Source organism: Chaetodon auriga, chromosome 16 (genome assembly GCF_051107435.1).
Source record: "Chaetodon auriga isolate fChaAug3 chromosome 16, fChaAug3.hap1, whole genome shotgun sequence".
NCBI lineage: Eukaryota > Metazoa > Chordata > Actinopteri > Chaetodontiformes > Chaetodontidae > Chaetodon > Chaetodon auriga.
Window position 1 is genome coordinate 2,342,811 of NC_135089.1, and position 19,041 is coordinate 2,361,851.

Sequence of the window (19,041 nt, forward strand, 5' to 3'; positions counted from 1 at the left end):
CTCCTCAGACACGGTGATGTTCCCCATGTACCAGAAAATCCACAACACCAGGCTGAGGAAGATCAGCAGAGGTCCGGACAGCACGAAGAAGTCCCAGAAACTCAACGGCGCGAAGATCCCGACGAAGAAGAGGATGAGGCCGACGACGTCCAGAATCAAGGCCAGCACCAGGAAGGCGACGGTGGCCCTCCTCCTCTCCATGAGCGGGCCAGGTGAGACGCACAGGTGGATGAGGTGTGAAGCTCTGACAGGTGTGAGAGCGAGTCTGCCCAGGAGAAAGCTTCCCTGTCTTCTGGATCGCCCGTTTTCCCTCACACCTAAGCACACCTTACATTTCTGTCATAGCACAAGACTCGGAGGCAAGACCGGCTCCAACCACAACAATGGCTCGAGCTGGAAATTAGCAGCCCCACAGCCCGTCTTCATTCCTCTGCAGGGCCGACTTGTTTTGCACCTTTCATGCCATTAATGTGACACATCAGCCCCATTGTCTGTGACCTGTGTGACAGATTTATGCACATATATTTCATAATCAGCCGCTCGTGTTTACACAGCCATAAGCCTGCTGTAATTAATTGGGGCCCCCTGATCTTTTTGCTCAGCTAATGAAACCAAAGTGATTCAGCGCTTCATCAGCGTGTTGCATCTTTTATCAGCTTCCTCTCGACTTCGCTCCCGCTGAGCTCGGAGATTTACTCCGGGAAATATATTTACCCTTTATATTTAGCTTGGGAGCAGCTCTGCAGGTTGGATACACCGCATTCGAGCCCTCGCTCAATATTTGCCAGGCCACGGTTCATGCACCACCACAATAATGATACCTATTGTGAAGTGACTGTCACAAAGAGGAAATACACGCAATGGAAACTTGTGTGTGAGAACCCTGTTTGACCAGTCAAGCTGCCACTATTTGTCCCCAGTCTGCAGTTTGACTTACGGTCCTGCCTCCCGGAGCAGTTACGTTGTATTTACTGTAACCTTGTCACGGGTTAGATTAAAGAGCATTAGGCTGCCAGTCATGCTAACTGTTTATTAGTCAGAAGCCGTTTCAGTCCTTAGAAATTAAACATTTGCAGAGGACGTGACTCAGACCTGTGGATCAGCCTCTGAGGCGACTTCTCCCAAAACGTGTGATTAGTGTTGGTGCTACAGAGATAAACAGAGCAGTGAAGCAGATCTCAAGTCACACATGATCTTCTGTTGACAACTTCCAGGTTTGTTTAACCAACACCACACCAGAAACAAACCAGTCTAACCAGTGTGTGTGTGTCGCTTTGACAGCAAATCAGGACTCGACTTTATACGAGCTGCAGAAAATATCTTCAATGTATCTGAAACGTGAAAGCATTTGTGAAGAAATCCGCTGAAATAACGGAGGAGCAGTTTGGCTCCGAGCACACGGAGGTCATGAGTGCTGTTTTACAGGATTTTATAGATTCAATATACATCAGACAACAAATAAAAGATTCAACCTACCAGGGGGCCGGCGGCCCTAGTGGCCCCCATGTTTGTCCCTCTGTGTACATGTTAATGTTTAACAAACTTCTTTAAGCACAGTTTCATTCATTAAAATGCACCATGAGCACAATAAAACAATGAAGGGCCTAAACCAGGTTTTAACTCCACAATAATACCTGAATAATGAAGGTGCTGTCTTATTATTATTATTATTATTCTAACATGTGGCCTTATGATAATGTGCTTCAGTGGTAAACAGAATATCAACGAACCTGCTTCACCCGACAGCTTTCAAACAGTATTTTAACCTTGATGTTGGGAAATAAAACGTACTTAAAAAACAACTGAACAGTGCGATTAATAAAATAAAATCCATAATTAATGTGAACTTTGGCGATAATTTAACAGAAAACAGGGATTTCCTCAGCTGCTCCATTGAAAACCAAACAAACATTCAGTCTTTTCTTACTGGGAGTTTAATTCTTGACACGTGCTGAACTGTGTTTTTGCCTGTAGACCAGTTTCATGTTTTCATGTCCAGCTGACTAAAACACCCTCCTTCAAACTGGCCATTATCTGAAATTGATTAACTGAGAGTGAAAGTGAACACTGGCTCTGCTTCCCGTTTCAGTGGTGCCAAATCCTTCCAGGACGCTCCCTCTCAGCGTGAGGAAATGATGGACCTGTGAAATGAAGTCAAAGTGAGAGCAATGACAAACATATCCGGACCTTATTTTCAGTGTTTTCTGAAGGGGGTTTGGAATGCATCAGTGGAAGAAGCTGCTAGTTCAGCCATCAGCATGCAGCATCATCCTCCATAAACAGTGACAGTCCTCATTTAAAGCATCATGGTGACGTGCAGGTATCCATTCAGGTGCTGCTTCAGAGCTCCTCTTTATCTTCTTCTTCTTGGTTTTTCACCCTCCTCTCCTCTGCAGGGGAGTCCAGACTGCCGTCGTAGCCTTCATTGTGGTACGCTGTGGATCTGCCCCACGTCACCCGGCTGGCTTTGCGTGGAGGTGAGTCCACCTGGCTGCAGTCCTCGACGCATTTCACGCCTTCCTGCCTTTTCAGCTTCTGGCTCAACCTCTCCGATAACTTCCTGGCCAGCAGCGTGAAGCTGCTCCTGGTCTGAAAGCCGTTGTCCTCCGACACCTGGACGTTCCCCACGTACCACATGAGCCAGAAGGCCAGGCTGAGGAAGATGATGAGGGAGCCGGAGTAGATCAAGAAGTCGCCATAGAAGCGGCCGTCGATGCGCAGGTTGGCGAATATTCCGACGAAAAGCAGAATGAGGCCCAGAACATCGAACAGGACGGCGGCGAGGAACAAAGGGACGCATCCGCCGATCCACCTGATCAGGATCATGACGGAAACATTACAGCAGCTCTCAGCAGCAGCGTAACGGGAGGATGCTTCGCTCTGCGCACCTGAGCTGAAGCAGCGCACCTGGAGGGACACGCCCCACCGTCAGTGAGGACAAACAAGGTGTCACCTCAGGCTGAACGCACACAGACCGTCTGAGGGCTCTTTCCTTTCAGATGTCCTTCAGTAAGGACAGTCCTAAAGTTCAGCTTCAGGTCCGCAGCAGCGCGCGCTGGCTGTCCGGATGCAAATGACACGCGGCCTGCAGACTCGCGACGCTGCAACATCATTTGACTTTCAAATTGATATTGAGAGGGAAACACCCCATGACTCAGCACGGAGCTCTGTTTGGACAGTCAGCTGTGTTTAAAACCCGTTTCTCTTTGTTAACTTATGACACCTGAGCTCAGATCTGTTTTGTTTTTTTTTTGTTTTTTTTTAAATTTTCGTTTTGTTCAAACTTAAAATGAAACGTGTGTGTTTTCGTTTTTGACAGAGTGTAAAGTCATAAAATGATTTCTCGTTTTTATGGCTGTAACTATGATTTAGGATTTATTATTGATTAATCCGTGGCTTATTTTCTCTGAGGCATCATTTGGGCCACGAAATGTCATAAAACTGCTCAAACTGACCCATTAAAATGTCCAAAACACAAAGCAAATCACAGCAAATGCTCATGTCTGAGAGTCTGAAAATCACAGAATTTGGGGCATTTTTATCCCAAAAAAGAATTTAAGGGGTTAATCGATTGTTAAAATAGTTGCAGATTAATTTTCAGTTGATTAACTGATCAATCAACTAATCAAACATATGATGATCCTATAGAATATGATGCACTGCTGTAGATTAAAGCAGCCAACAGGATATAAAGTACTTCAAATGAGCTCAAGCTGAATCATCTACAGCAGTGAAAAGCAGCAGGAATATGAATCCACAGACAGCAGATAGAAAAACACTGCAGTAAGGCTTTGAATTTTTTTTCACAGCTGTGTTTGTAATTGTGATTATGCAGTTTTCTTGTTTAAATCTTCTGTAACTACGATGTTAAGTTGACTCAAACCAATAAAGCTTATTTGAATTTGAGATAGAAGCCGTCATGTGATGCATTCAGCATCGATTACAGCTGCTTTAAATACGATCTGCTGAGTTTATCAGGCCAGTCCAGCTTTAAGTGCGATGAATACTTCATGTCCATGATGATGGATACCGGCTCTGAAGGGGTTAATTAAACTTTCCTGCAACATAATATTTAAATCCTATGAAAATGTGCTTTCAGGTCACAGCAGTCAAATTATTGCCTTTTACATATATTTGAGGATGAATGCACTCAGAGTCAAAGTCTCCTTCAGTTCCACAATGAGGACGTCAGTGGACACAGCAAGACAAAGCAAATACAAGCTCTCACAGCCTTTAATTATTCATGAATGGACATATACTGTACCACACAGCATTAGGAAGTCCCCCTGGTACACTTCTCCCTCCTAAATATTCATAAGGACAGTTTGCTTTCTAGTAACCTCACTAACTTGTGTGTGAATAATTGTATTTCATGAAGCCTGCCGTTGTCCTGGTGCTCTCACCTTCCTCTCCGACAGCCATGGCTATTGATGCGAACGTCGTCATGCACGCTGCAGACTGAGATAAGTGCTTAGTGTTGTCAATCAGCCTTTAAATAACTGGCTCCCATGCTGAGAAGGATCCGCTCAGGTTTCTCCTTTTGAATCCAGACGCCGTCACAGATTGAACACCGGAGGCCTGTAGTAGCTGAGGGGCTTCTTCATGTTCGACCTCTTCCTGTTTTCCTTGGTGATGGGGATGAGGACCACGCCCACCACGAACACCATCAGTCCGATGGACAGCAGGGCCGGTCCCAGGATGTTGGTGACCTTCTTGCAGTGGCCGGCGAAGTAGAGGCCGCTGATGATGATGCCGCACGCCAGGAAGCTGCCCCCGGTGGACATGAGGTGGATGGGGAACCAGAAGACTTCACATCTGCTGCGCGAGGCCTCGGTGGTCCAGAGGGACTCGCTGCGGGACAGGCTGAACACGGTGCTCTCTGTGCGGCTCGGGGGCGTCAGCTGGTCCCTGGACTGGGAGAGGGTGCACTCTCCCAGGGGGATGTTCTCTGGGCTGACCGGCATGGCCTCCTGGATGACTCTGTGGAGGTGAGAGTCAGTCTGTGAGGAGACGCAGGTCTCTGTTAGGACCAATGTGTGATACGGTAACATCCTATCTTTTCATGAATAACAGATGTATAAAGAGTGATATATGTCACATAAAGTGCAGATCAGTGCTACTGCTGAGCCCTTTAGCCACACTGGTGCTCAATTGATAAAATATTTGTTTTTAATTGTTTTCTGTTGAATACAATCAGAGCTGCATGTGTTAGTTTCCAGTAAATTTAACATAAATTGCTGCTATTTCCACTGGAGAACAGCTGCGAACAGGCAAATAAGAAGTAAACAAGTAGACAAACACCTACCTTTAAATCTGAATCAAGCCTCTTTGTGTTTTTGAGGAAAAAACAATGAATTTAAATCTCTTAACCACCAGAAAACGTCCAGAAATCTGAAGCTGGAGCAAATTTCCGCCCGCCGTCCTCCCAGAGAAACCAGTAAAATGCAACGCTACAGATTCCCACTAAGCAACCATCTACCCACCCTCCTATGCTATCTCCACCTCCTCGAGAGAATCCTGTGACCACCATCCCCTTACCATCATCTCCCATCGCAGGCGCTCAGTCCTGAGGTTGCATCCAGTTGGAGGGGCTTGCCCTCCTGTCCCCAGAGGATATCCATAGACCCACTCAAGCCTCCATTGGTTGCGAAACGCTTTCAAAAACTTCCACCAAACAGCTGCGGCGTCGCCTTTTGCTTGAAATTTTTCAGGAGCGGACAATGAGAGGAAAATATCCGCTTCAATTGTAGCTGCTACACAAAGAGGAGCAGGGCAGGGCAGCAGCGGGGAAATGGCTCTGTGCTATAGCTGGATTGATGTAAGCAAGCAATCACCCATACAGAGACTTTCCAATACAGCCTGATACGTTGGCACAGTATTGATCCCAAAGTACCCCAGAGCAATTATGTGCAAGTTGTAGTTTTATCTGCTGAACATGGGATCAATGAGATCTGTGTAGCATAGCTGACCCTCAGAAAATGGTGGAAATCACAGCGAGTTTTGGCCAAACGCTGGATTCTTTTCCTCATCTCCTGCCTCGGACTCACAGGGGCAACGCATGCTGCAATACGACACCCCCGCGTCCATTAAACAGCGCTCACATCACAGTTGTGTTTTCGTGTGCTCTTTTGGAGGGACACAAGTGTCAGCATGTGGCCATTGATCGAAACATGATCTCGCTCTTTAACACGATTACACTCTGCAGAGAGCTCACGAGCTTGGAAACGGCTCTTGCGTCTTGTGCTCAGTGAACGGCGAAGCCCCTGCCTGATCTCATTACTGCTGTCGTCTGTTTAAAATGCACCATTGTACCATCCCGTGGTGCAACGCTGATATGATGGAACCTGTCAACACGTGCAATGAGCCGCTCGGTCCAACAGAGGGCAGTACTGACATGCGCCTTGACGTGTGGCCAAACGACTGCATGCAGTTTGGCTGTTTTAACTTTGAGTGGAATACTTCTCAGGATTAGTTAATTAATCAGTATTTTTGTAATTACCTTGAGCTCCAGTTCATTCTGGAGGAAAATCTTTTATTTTGCAGCCACATGTGAGAAATTAATCAGCCGGCTCATGTAATGTGCCACGGTATCTTACGATTATGATGTGCCTAATTCTCTTTAATGGTCCGTTTAAGTGGGTTGTATCTCATTCACTTGATCATAGTCATCTGAGGGTATTTTACGCCACAGAGCAAACGTGCTGAAGGATGAGGAGGAGCTGCAGACCTCCACAGAACTCTGTGTTTCATTATATTTGGTTAATCCATCAGGAAAAAGATTAGAAACCCATTTAAGCATTTCAGTAACATTCAGCCCGTCGTTTGTACCTGAAGTGTGCTGCGCCGACTACAAGAGCTGACCGATACCAGGATTTAAAGTCCAATTAGTCGATTAATTGATGAGCCGATGAGAAGAAAAGTCATTTTTCAAGCATAAAAGTCAAATGTTTCCACGTTGTAGACACTCACCTGTGAGGTGAGTCAGGTTTTGGTCAGATAGAACAAACATTTACACAAGATGAAATTAGACTTTGGGAAAGATGAATCAAATCACTGAGAAAATAATCTGCAGATTAATGGATGATGACAAAATAAACTGCAATTTCTGCCCTAATTTGAAGACTAATACTAACATTTGTATCTCTGCAGCCTCTCGTTGACATTTCATGCTGAACCAGATTTGATTATCCGACACAAACACAATGACAGAATAATGAAATTCATTTAAACAGTTAGCAGTTTGTTCAGCAGGGTGACTCCTCATTTATTGAGTGGTCAACCTCGATTATCATCTCCCAGACGATCAGCAAAATTCTGCCAAACATTAGACCTTTAAGAATTCAGTGTTAAAATGAGGCCAGTTGAACTGAAGCTGCAGGTTTCCCACACTGACACACCTGCAGTCAGAGAGGCACCTGTCACATCACAGGTGGATTATTTGACTTGTCGGTGTTTAAAAGCTAAAAGTTGAGCCAGTTTATTGGTAAACCGACACACAGGTATCAGTCTAATCCTGTTTGATAATACAAACACAGAGGGTTGCCAGGGATTAGAGCTAATAAGCCCGGTCTTGAGTCAGCACGCTGAGTTTGTTGGTTTGGCAGGGTTTTAGGACCGGATTCAAATGAACTGTGGACTTTGAGGTGCAGCGTGCACACCCTCCGGTTAAAGCCACCAGAACTAAGATGCTCTAACAACTCCGACCCTTGCGGTTTTTCAAGGCTGTGGATTAAACAGAAATACTTTTTGGCCAAATGAAGGCGCGCACGGAGCCTCGTTAACTCCTGAGCAAATATCAATAAAACCCGAGCAGCAGCTCATCTGCACATATTCACTCGTCTGCAGACAAATCACATTTTGTGTAACACGCCGTTGGTTTATTAACACATGGAGCCCTTTTCTGTACAAGTGACCTTGGGAAACTAATTAATCTGCTTTGCATATTTACTGCTTTTTGTTGAGTAATCCCAGAGGGGAATGTATGCAAGCAACTGTAGCATAAAGGTTCTTTCACCCATGCAAATGCAGAGAAATCTGAAATATTCTTTTAGCCATCAAACAACCTCTAACAGGAAAACACCAGTGACACTTTCACTCCGTTCACTCTCAGCTGACAGTCGTTTCTCCTGCAGTCTGAACGACCAACAAGACGCTCTGGTGCTCAGCCAGACTCCATCATCACATGTTAAAACTGACAGGAAGTAACTCTGAAAACAAGTCACGTGATCAGCACATGACCTGAGATGTAAAAGTCACATGACCGATGGGATGTCAGAGGAGATGGCGTCCCAGCAGCTCATCCGTGGGTTAGCTTTTAACATGCCGCTGTCAGCTGAGGAGCGTTTGGTAGTGGTTTCTTCTGTATGTCGGTCCTTGAACTCCTCACTGCGCTGCATTACAACTCCGGTCCAAACGCCATCTTAGTGCGTCCACAGGTTCAAAACTGAGCTGTGCTCAGAGAAAACCCTTCGGCCACATGTGGACTGAAGACTTGGTGTCTTGACTGTCTTCTTGTGTTTTGATGAATGGCCGCTCAGCAGTGCTTCTTTAATGTGATCACCACTGTGTCTATTTCAATGAGATTTACCAAAAACACTAAAAAGCTCCACAATAAGACGCAGATCCAGCAGCCGTAAATTCCCATCTAGTATTTATTTTTCTCCTGCCGTGAGCCAAACTTCAGCCCTTCCTCTTTGGTTTTGGTATGACTTGTGCACCAACAGCGAAGTCAAAATGAGGCCTCAGAGCTGACGTGAGGGCTAACTCGGCGATGTTTGTACACCCGGAGGAGACTTTCAGAGTAATCAGACAAGTAAAAATCCACTTGTTTTCCTTTTTTGGAGCAGGATACTGTATTTCCCTGAACTCTCTTAGCATTCATAATAACCTAAGGTGATTTAAAAGTGTGTCAAACTGGTATAATCAGCTTTAAGTGATGCTAAACAGTCTTGTTAACAGTCATAACAGACAATAGCAGAGATAAAGGGCTTCCTTATCTCCGACGCTGGAGCACGCAGAAGGCAGACAGATTATTTCTGCTGCAGACAGCAGCCGTTTGAGGCTCATAAAGCTCTGCTGCTGCCGCGTTTTGGCATCTGCATTCAAAACCAAAATTAGACAGAACGAGCTGGATTCAAGTTTTATTTCCCTTTCATGACTGACAATATTTGCTGAGAGTGAGACGCGACTTCTGCAGCGTGTGTTTGTTTGTTCCATTTCCTGTTCTGTCTTTTGACTTCCGGCTGTAGTGACACACACACACACACACACACACTCACACACACACACACACACACACACACACACACACACACACACACACATTTGGATGTGTTGCATTAACACGTTTCGAAGGCCACGGCTTCTGTGATGATATCACGTTGGTATACAGACATAATAAAACACAACACTGATCGTTACAACAGAAACATGACTAACTGATCCCAGAGATGTGTCAAACACAGTATTAAATGGAGTGAAAGAGGGAGATTACAGAGAAAAACTAAAGCATCAGTTTTGCTTATAATTTTTCTCCTAATAGATTTAAATGAGCGTCGGCCGATTTAAATGTGACTGAAACGGGAACAGGCAGCGTAAGAACAACACTAACACGGTCTGTGCACATTAAGCAGCTTTGAAATGAATTCATGTATGAAAATGAGCCTTTCATGAAGGAACAGAACGTGTCGATTTTAACATATCTAGGTCAGGGATTTCTCTCTCTGTGCTGTTTGGCTGAATTTTCTCTTTCACTGCTTGTTTTTCAGGGAGGAATGATCCCAACATCCGTATGTATGAATATACATCCAGTTCATTCACCACACTGGAGCGGGAACAGAGCACATGTACATGCTTTCAGCTGTGGTCTCCTGACGATGCTGGCGCCTGATGGTCCTCCATGATGTCAGCGGCCGGCTCCACCCCTGCTGTGGGGTGTCAGAGACGGAGAAAGCTAATAGATGCTGTGGGAAAGGAAAAGGCGTACAGATCAACAGATCAATAACTCAGCCACATCTCATTCCTGACAGATTCGTTCACGCTGTGTTCCCTTCACGTTGGATGTTGGAGGGTGCTGATAGGCCCAAACTGGCCAGGTGAGACTGTTACAGGATATGAGGGAAGGCGTTTTCTGAGCTACTGCTGACCGTCGCTCAGTCTTCATATTGTTATGAGCCCACAAGCAGCAGAAAATACTTCATATTTATGCAAAAGAAGCTGATAAATACACACATTTGTCAAAGTAAAACACATATTTTGACACATTTAGTTACAGAGAGAAGGCGCAGTCAAAGGAAAAGTCTTGTATTTCTGAAAACAATGCTCATAATTGCGTCCACTCGACACCTCTGCTGTAGAGATTTATGCAGACTCTGCCAAACATCGTACATCAGGGAGATCTCTGCCTCCATTCTTCATCTCTGCCCCTCCGTTTGATGTGGCTCCTCAACTGTGAGCTGAGGCTGGAAAGCTCATGATCATCATCATAAAAGTCTGCAGGATAACAGCCATTACACTTTCTGCTCTTTGCTAAAACTTCTCCAGCACGCAGATGTGCTAAACAGACAGTGACCCACAGCCTCTCACATGCAAACGAAGCCACCGTTAGCAGGAATTATCCTGGAAGTAGATCCCAATCGCTTCTGTGGACGCTTCAAACGCAAGCATTTAAAATGATTTGTGGAAAATATTAGGTTTAGCCAGAAAGCTTGAGGGGGCTAATGCTGCTTGTCCTGATATATTTGTTTGGGCAGAGTCGTGTTTCCCAAATTTCCCTAAAAAGGGGTGAATTTAAAGTCGGCATGCATCATCAGAATGGGCCACATTTCTGAGAACGCAGGATGATCACGACTCCGGCGGCTAAACGCTGGAAGCGTCAATGAGTCCAAACTGATGGAAGAGCTTTCCACACACTGAGATCTGTGAGCTGCTTGACTTTATATTGAGCCTTCAGGCTATCAGACCTCCATCAGAGCACACGAGGTTCAACAATGGACAGCAGGTGCAGATAATCAGTCCCAGTGTAATCACTGGCAGTGTGCAATACAAGCTGCTGGTAGAAGCTCCCGCTCTTGGGAATTGTAGTTTTTAAATGTTACAAAACACAAAAAGAGGCTGGAACGTGTTGAGAGTGGAAAAACACATGCAAACACTTTAAAGTAGCTCCAGATGGTTTCATTCTCCAATAAATGGGCTTTGAGAGGGATCAGGCTTGAGTCATCATTAATCAGAGCTCCACAGATCAATAAGAAAAACAAGAATCTCTCAACATAAATAGAAGAAGGAGCTGTGGCTATCAGCCGAGGGCCATCTGCACAACACTGAAAATCAGAATCCATGCTGAGGCCCGTCGGCCGGATCTAAGGCGTCACTCAAAGAAACTCCCTTTGCCAAGTGTTTGTCTCCATATCTGCTTTGTTTGGTTCAATGCTCTGGAATCAGGAGGAGATAAAACGGGATAGTTCACATCACCGGGTCTGATGGAGCTCTCATCCTGCCAATGATTATTTTCTCTGTCCATTAATCAATCAGGGATTCTCTGATGGAGGTCTGATGGACTGAAAGCTCAACATAAAGTGAAATGCTCGTAGATCTGAGACTCATCTCATCTATCAATATGGACACATTTATGAGGAGACATGCTGAAATTTTCTTGGCTCAGTCACTTCCTGAAGTCTTGCCTGACAACCAAAATCCTCCAGGAAGTCGCTGCTACAGCTCAGAAATAAGTCCAGCACATAACTCATCACCATTTATAATGAATTAGTGATCTTTAGAGGTGCATGGAGGTGAATTATGCTACCTGCACAGAGCCAGGCTAGCTGTTTCCCTGTGTTTCCAGTCTTTGTGCTAAGCTAAGCTAACCAGCTGCTTACTGTAGCTTTATATTTAACGTGCAGACAACTTTCTCTTCTAACTCTGAGGAAGAAAACAAATCAGCGTCTTTCCCAAAGTCTTTTTCTTTGGGTCAAAGCAGTTTCCAGTAACTTTATTACACGAGTGTTTAGAAAACAGGTAAATGTTTCAACCACCTGTGGCCTCCAAGGTTCAGCGATGCCGACTCTGATTTATTTCTATCAACTCTAAACAAAGTGCATCAGCATTTTCTTCCACATCAGATCCACTGGATTGTTTTTTGATGCAGCAAGGCATGAATGCAAAAGTAAGCTTCAGAGAATTTCAGCCTAAAGAACAGATTTTAGAGACAACAGGCTTTTCAAATCGCCTCTTAAAAGGTGGAAGTGGGTAATGTGTCGAGGAGGTGTCAGCTCACCTCCAGGACTGTCAGTGCCAGTCTGCATGAACACGGCGCTTCAGGTGAGGAATCAGGCCGAATTAACCGGACGCTGCCGCTCATGACAGCGCCTGTCTGCATATATTACTGCAAGTCTCGGAGGGTGAAGCGCTCTGGCCGGAAGGAGACACTCAAAGGGCGATTTTCACACTTGAAATGAATAATTTGATGATTTTTCTAAAACATTATCTAATAATGAGTCTGCGATGAGTCACCTATTTGTCCCGTTTTGGCTTTCAAAAAGGCGTTGAAGAGACGGCCCTTTGGCAAAAACACAGCAGAGGTTTTCAAAGCACAACTATTTTAATGTGTTGAGTGGGAAACAAACACCTTTCTGTGTTTTTGTTTTGATGCTGGCCAGATTGATTTCTACATATTTGTCAATCTGCAGCCAACAGATCACTGGATGATCAAACTTTTTGCTTTAACAGCCTCTACGTCTCTGTTCAGGCTTTACACTGAGCTTTCATCAAAGAGCATCGCGAGTGTTTTATGTATGAAAGAACAGCACCTACATTTCACCAACAAGGGTAAAAGTCTGGTTATATGCACTTCTATTCTTGTGCAGAAGAATCTAAAAGACTGCAGAGTATGGTGTGCTGGAGTTAGCCTTTAGTTAGCTCTATGAGTGTTTCCCTGGTCCTTCTGTTAATACATTCAGCCTGAACAGTGTTTAACAGAGTCAAGTGCTGTTTAAATTGTGTTGTTGCTCTGCAAGAGAGCTTGAAACGTGCACACTGCAAAATATATAAGGATCTCACTCAATGTACAAGTCAGAGTATTTTCTGCATTGAAGCAACACTTAGGAAGGTGAGGGGCCTTCAGAGAGCACAGACCTGCACCGAGGACCTCGGTCCTCTCCTCCATGATGCGAATCTGCAAACTTCACAGTCAATATTCTCGCTTGTTCCCGTGAAGCGTAAAGTTCAAACAGTTTTCCTCAATGCTGCTCGTGGAGTTTATTGCAGACGGTTCACGTTTGGGTGTGTGTGAGAGGGTAATTAGCTGCATGATATGTGTGTGTTTCCACAGCCACACCTTAGTTTGACTCTCTGTGAAGTTTCGGCCTCCCCAGAGGATCACTGGAACCCGTGAATGTGGATTCTGATCTCCATCCTGATCTCCACAATGTCACTACTGAACTTTACCACCTACCTTTGAAAATGCATGATATCTATTCCACCAGGGTCAACTCGCAATATTAACCAAAGTGATGTGGATCCTCTGGGTTTGTCCTTGGCCCCTGATAACCCCCCCCATGAAAACTGGACCAGCAGAGGTAAAAAATGTCTTCTATATGTGATTCAGACCAACATGTGACAGCCTTTTCATTTCCAGCCTTGTAAGATTTCTTCAGTCACATACCTTCAGAAAAAAGATTTCCTAACGAGCTGGATTGACCCAATTAGAGCACAGCATCCTGTTGCTATGGCAGAAGAATGCAGAGATCATGTTTTGAATGCCGTCCCTATGAAAAGCAGAAATCCTGCGCACCAAATGACGTCGTAAGTAAGAGGAAACTCCTTTTTTTTAAGTCCCTCAGTCCTTGTTGTGTCCTCTGTTTCCAGAGGACGGTGTGGACAGACGGAGACGATGGGACAGACCAGACAGCAGACGTCCCTACACTGCGGGGACAAAGACACGAAGGGAAGAGCCAATCTGGAGACTCCAGCGCCTCGTTGGTGCCTCTGAACCCTCCAATCGATGTGTTTCCTTCATTAAATACACCAATAAAGTCCTTTATAATAACTTTGTAATTGTTCTTTACTTGCATGTAATTGTTTTAATGTGGCTTAAATCAATATGTTGATATTGACGACAGACACAACGACTGTTTGTGTGTGGTGGTTGTCTCTCGTAGTGACAAACTCAGTGTTTTCCTTATAGCGTCATTCCTTCATTAACGGCTCTCATGTCGTCGTCTTCAGTTGTACAAAGCAGCTGCAGCTAATCCTGCATCAGTTCTCAAACTCTCTGTATGCTTGTTCCTACTTTATTTCTTCATGTTAACTGTAAAGTGCGTTGGAGGGAGAAAGCAGCCAACCTGTCCTATAAATAAATAAGTAAAGGTCAAAAAGGTTACGATGCTTTTCACTAGAGGGCTCATTATGTCTCTGTTATATCTGTGGAAACATGTTTTTCTTTAAAATATGTGCCGGTTTGGAAAAGGCAGGAAATTATATTTTAAGTTTCAATGTTTTCCAGAACATAAATGAAATTCAGATGTTTAGAATGAGGACGAAGGCGGTCACCAAGACTAGGAACAGCTGACGAAGACAAAGAAGACAAAGCAGATGAAGGACCAAGCGCCACCCACACGAAGTCATCAGGAGCAGATCCAAGGCTACAGGTCTGGACAGTAATTGATTAAGAGTTGACCTCTGTGGATGGTACAGAAGTGATTCATGGATCGCCACCTTAAAGTCCATACAAAGATCTCCCAGCATTCATGGAAGGCTATGGACGCCACCGGGATGTTGTGTATCAGAAATGAAAAGGAATTACAGCAGAGAGCCGAAGCTGCGCCGCGAATATCAAATTTTCAAGATGTCATCTGAGATCTCGTCAGTTTTTTAGGGTGTGAAAGCCCATTTTCTGCAGGAAAGGAGGGATGATATTATTTAAAGTGTTTAGCAGCTGACGACCATCACAGAGATTCTGGTATTTAACACAAGATTTAGAGATTAAACCAGAGAGAAGAAAAAGAGAAAACTCTGAGGTCTCAGAAACCCCGAGGTGACTGAGAGGTCTGTGCCGTCGTCTTCTGCGTGATCCTCTTAGAAGCAATAAAACTCTAATGATGTCGGCCCTGAAACGGAGTCGGGAGCTTTCAGTTGAGGTTACAAACCAAGTAAAGCAATATAAAGCGAGTTATGACTCGGCTTCACAAGAGAGAGTCGGACATCTAATTTCAGATATCAAGAGGGCCCGGCTTCCTGAACCATGGGAAATAAGAGCAATCTAGCCGGGGTCAAAGGGATAAAGGCAGTGCATCTGCAGGAGCACCGCCCTGCACGAGCGTACGGCTGAGATTCCACACTCGGTACGCCGCAGTGCTTCCACGGCTTCCAGGCTGGTCACTACAGTCTGTCATTGCTGAGATCACAGGTCAAGGCTTAGACGTGTCCCACCTTTGATGGAGAAACCCTCCGGTCAATTTAATTTCACAGTTGTGGCTGGAGTTCCTTTTGAAATGCTAATTCCCCTCAGAGCAGCGGGGACCAATCAATGATATTGATCCTCATGCCCATCAGCAGTGAGCAGAAGATGCTGCAGTCATACAGACACGTATTTTACATCCCCTTTCTCCTCATAGACCTCCATATTTAGTGTGTGCGCGGGGCAAACCAGGACTAATGTTGGACGACACTTTGATGGCCGAGGTCGTACAGATGTTCAGCTCTAATCAAGATAAATGGGAGCCTTTTGTTGCTAGCTGCAGTCAATACGGTGGTCCAACTGAGTTACCTGGAAAAGTCCCTGTGGAGCGCAGACGCCTCGCTGACTTTAGATTACTCAGAGGAAACAGTTCAGGACTCCCGCAACAAGCAGCAGTTAGCAAGTTTCCTTGGACTGTGCTCTGATTCTGCAGTTTTCAGATCTTCAGTTTTGGTTCACATGAGGGAACAAGCTGTTCACATGTGACCTCTGAGAGCAGCGTTCAGTGCTTCACATGCAATCGATCCCCATGCAGCAGCCCTGCAGACCCACGTGGGACGACAAAGGTGTCACCTCCCAAAACTGACCCCCTTCAGGCGAGTCGGGGGGCGTTCACCACTGGAGTTACTTTTCACAACTTGAACATGTAAATGAAGTGTTTTGACCCACTCTAAGATGAAAATAGAGGAAGAAAAAAACATGTCAGGTCTTTTTTTTTTTTTTTTTTGCAAAAGGTCAAAAGAACTAACCTGATGAGCCAGATGGTTTATTACACTGAACCATCTGGGAAGGGTTTGGAAAGGGGCAGGCTCTTCAAATGCTTGGCAGGTGATTGGATGGGCCATCTGTCCATCACGGGCTGACTTCAACCAATCAGATCAACGATCCATACGACGTAGCTGGACTCTCGCTGAAAAGCCTTCTGTGCTGTTCTTTGCTCTTCACCAATGAAGCATCTACGCTGCAGCACTGACCCCTCACCGCCGTGCAGAAGCCAAGGAACAAAAAACATCTGCAGGTCAGAAATAGCTGCACGTTGTTTCCAGGTGTCTCATGTACAGTCGTAACAGGAAGTCATTTCACCAGTGATCATTTCAAACTTAGCTATGAACGCTCAAAAACAGGAGTTTTTGTGCTGTTAATCAAAGCACCAAATCAATATTTCAAGCTGATTAACAGGTGGAATACAGCATCAGCAAAGCTTCACACTGATTGATGTTACTGTTTCCTGTTGTTGAAGGTTTGTTTACCACATTTATATTTGAAAAGACGAGTGAAAGAAGCTCATATTTCAAATGTTCCTATCCTTCCGTATAAAAGCCTGCTTCAGTTTTTTAAGCATCTTTAAGCACCAGAAATGACAGAAAAACAGGAATTTAAGGGTTCTCATTTTGCAGAACATCGCTGAGCGTTTGTGTGTGTTTACTTAACATAATGCTGCTGTTGACCGCTGAGGGCTCATCTCACATTATCCTCAGTTTTACAGCCATGACATAAAATCACCATTTGTTGGTGGGACCATGTGCGACCACGGGGACCGGCTCTCACAAACAATCAGCCTGACGCCCGGCTTCGGCCTCTCGCGCCTCCACGAGGTGATTTCATTAATTTCTCCCTCAGCGTGGAGACGGCTCGGCATTAGATGAAGTCAGACCACCTGTTCAACTCGCTCCATTTATGTGTCAGTCTGAGGAAAGAATGAATCGCTTTCACGCAGTTTGGCTGATGTGGTTGTTATTTTTGCATTGCTTGTTATGCAGAGAAGGGAAATTCGAGGCGTCGAGGCACTTTTTGTTCATGATAATCATCACAAACACTGCTGCCGATTTTCTAACCCTCCTTTTTTCCTGGAAAGGTTGAATCTCAGAGTATCATCCATTCACTGCGAGCTGTTAACCGCCCCATTATTTTTCACATCGCTCGTCTCCTGACTGCGTCCTTTAGTCTCTGCTGAAGACAACTGATGTTGGATTAAATGAGTCTAACTGTCTGCGTCGCCATCACCACTTCACTGAAGTAGATATTTGGTGTCACATGTTCTGGGTCTTATTTGTAAAAGTCTTCACTTGATAAATCTGCAGACAGAGTTTATGTGAGCAGAGGTTTGCATTAAATTTTACCTTAAAACAACAGCTTCATATTCATTTCAAAGGGACTTGTAACTGTTGCCTCTTTCATTCCCGGCGCTGTGTAACTTGGGTTGAATGGGTGCGATGAGGGAACGTGTCAGCCGGTGCAACACTGCGGCTCATTGATGTTTTAATAGTTTTTGGATAACAATGGAGCTCTACGGCGCAGAGGAAGAAGATCTATCCGGCTTTGATACTCACAGTACTTGTTAGGAGATACATTTACTGTTAGTTTGAGCCTTTTCATGGTGTCAACAAGAAAAAAATCCAGAGCGTCATCGGATTTATCCTTCAGCATTTGTGTCCTGATGTTTAACAAGAGAACTTCATCTGACTTTAATCCATTTTCTGAGCCAATCAGACATCACTGACATCACCGTCTGGTTTCCACCGAGGCCGTTTTCAATGATGGACTTCCTCTTTGCTGTTTGAGCTGTAAAGATTTCATTCACCGCGCCTCCGTCAAACAAGCGGAGGAGCACTAACTCTCTCGGATAACGTCGATGCCATCGAGCTTCCCCCTCCTTCCGTCTCGTCTCTCTATCGAGACAGCCATCGATTTTGTTTTACTTGCTTCATTTCCAAAGAGGAACAGGAGCGTCGTTACTCTGCGGTCTCAGAAGATTCAGAACATTTTCCCCCCACAAATGGCTGCCTGTCTGAAAATCTTTATCATGCAAAGTTTGGCTCTCAGACTGTAAGTCTGATTGTATTTGCTGCCTCGTCTCTGCACGTCCACGCCTGTTTTGTAATTGACTCAAACATTGTCAGTATCAACACGTTCTTGGCAGCTTTATTTTCTTACACTCATAGTTCATTATAAAGCGGTGTTTGCTGAAAGACTAACATCCTGAATTATTCATGAGTGTACTCTTTCTCTCCCGGATCTGTTTTTGTTTGCTCCAAACTGTCATGCCTCATTTAATTATTCCGCAGCCTCTCCAGACTCATAGAGGAAACACAAAGAGGTTTGACCTTAACGGGGCAATCTTTCTGCCATTTGAGATCAAAACATTTATGAGTTTCTTTATTTTTTCTCGAGCAGAATCCGCGCAGTGGTTTGCAGGACACTTGAAATGCCAGATAAAGTGAATTCACAAAAAGAGGCTGCTCATTTTCTCCCTGCCTCTGTCTCTGCAGTGCACACCCGTTAAGGTCAACAGTCTTTTATCAGGCTCAGCGAGAGCCGGCCATAAATCCACCGAGAGGCACACATTTAAGAATTTCTTGATGTTATTCCTGCACTCTCAAATCAATACATGTGACTGTGAACGATTCTCCCAAAGCCCGAAACCAGAGGGTGAAGACTCAAACTTGTGATATCATCAGGTATCGAGAGCCCGGAGCTCGCCCATAACAATGAATTAGAGGAGATAGTGGAGCTGAGTGCTGGAGCTTCCAGGGTTATTTTCTGCTGATAAAAGAGCACGTCTGACAACGACACCAAAGAATGAAGCAGAC

General features: G+C 44.9%; 2 protein-coding genes across 2 annotated transcripts; both read right to left on the reverse strand.

The window, feature by feature from the left end:
* Positions 1-1,051: 1,051 nt before the first annotated feature.
* On the reverse strand, positions 1,052-2,893 carry tmem238l (transmembrane protein 238 like). Its single transcript, XM_076751652.1, has one exon. It carries the CDS (start codon positions 2,824-2,826, stop codon positions 2,341-2,343), a length of 486 nt encoding a protein of 161 aa, XP_076607767.1. The 5' UTR covers positions 2,827-2,893; the 3' UTR covers positions 1,052-2,340.
* Positions 2,894-4,556: 1,663 nt separating this feature from the next.
* pirt (phosphoinositide interacting regulator of transient receptor potential channels) lies at positions 4,557-5,051 on the reverse strand. The gene has a single exon (XM_076752199.1). It carries the CDS (start codon positions 5,049-5,051, stop codon positions 4,557-4,559), a length of 495 nt encoding a protein of 164 aa, XP_076608314.1.
* Positions 5,052-19,041: the final 13,990 nt, after the last annotated feature.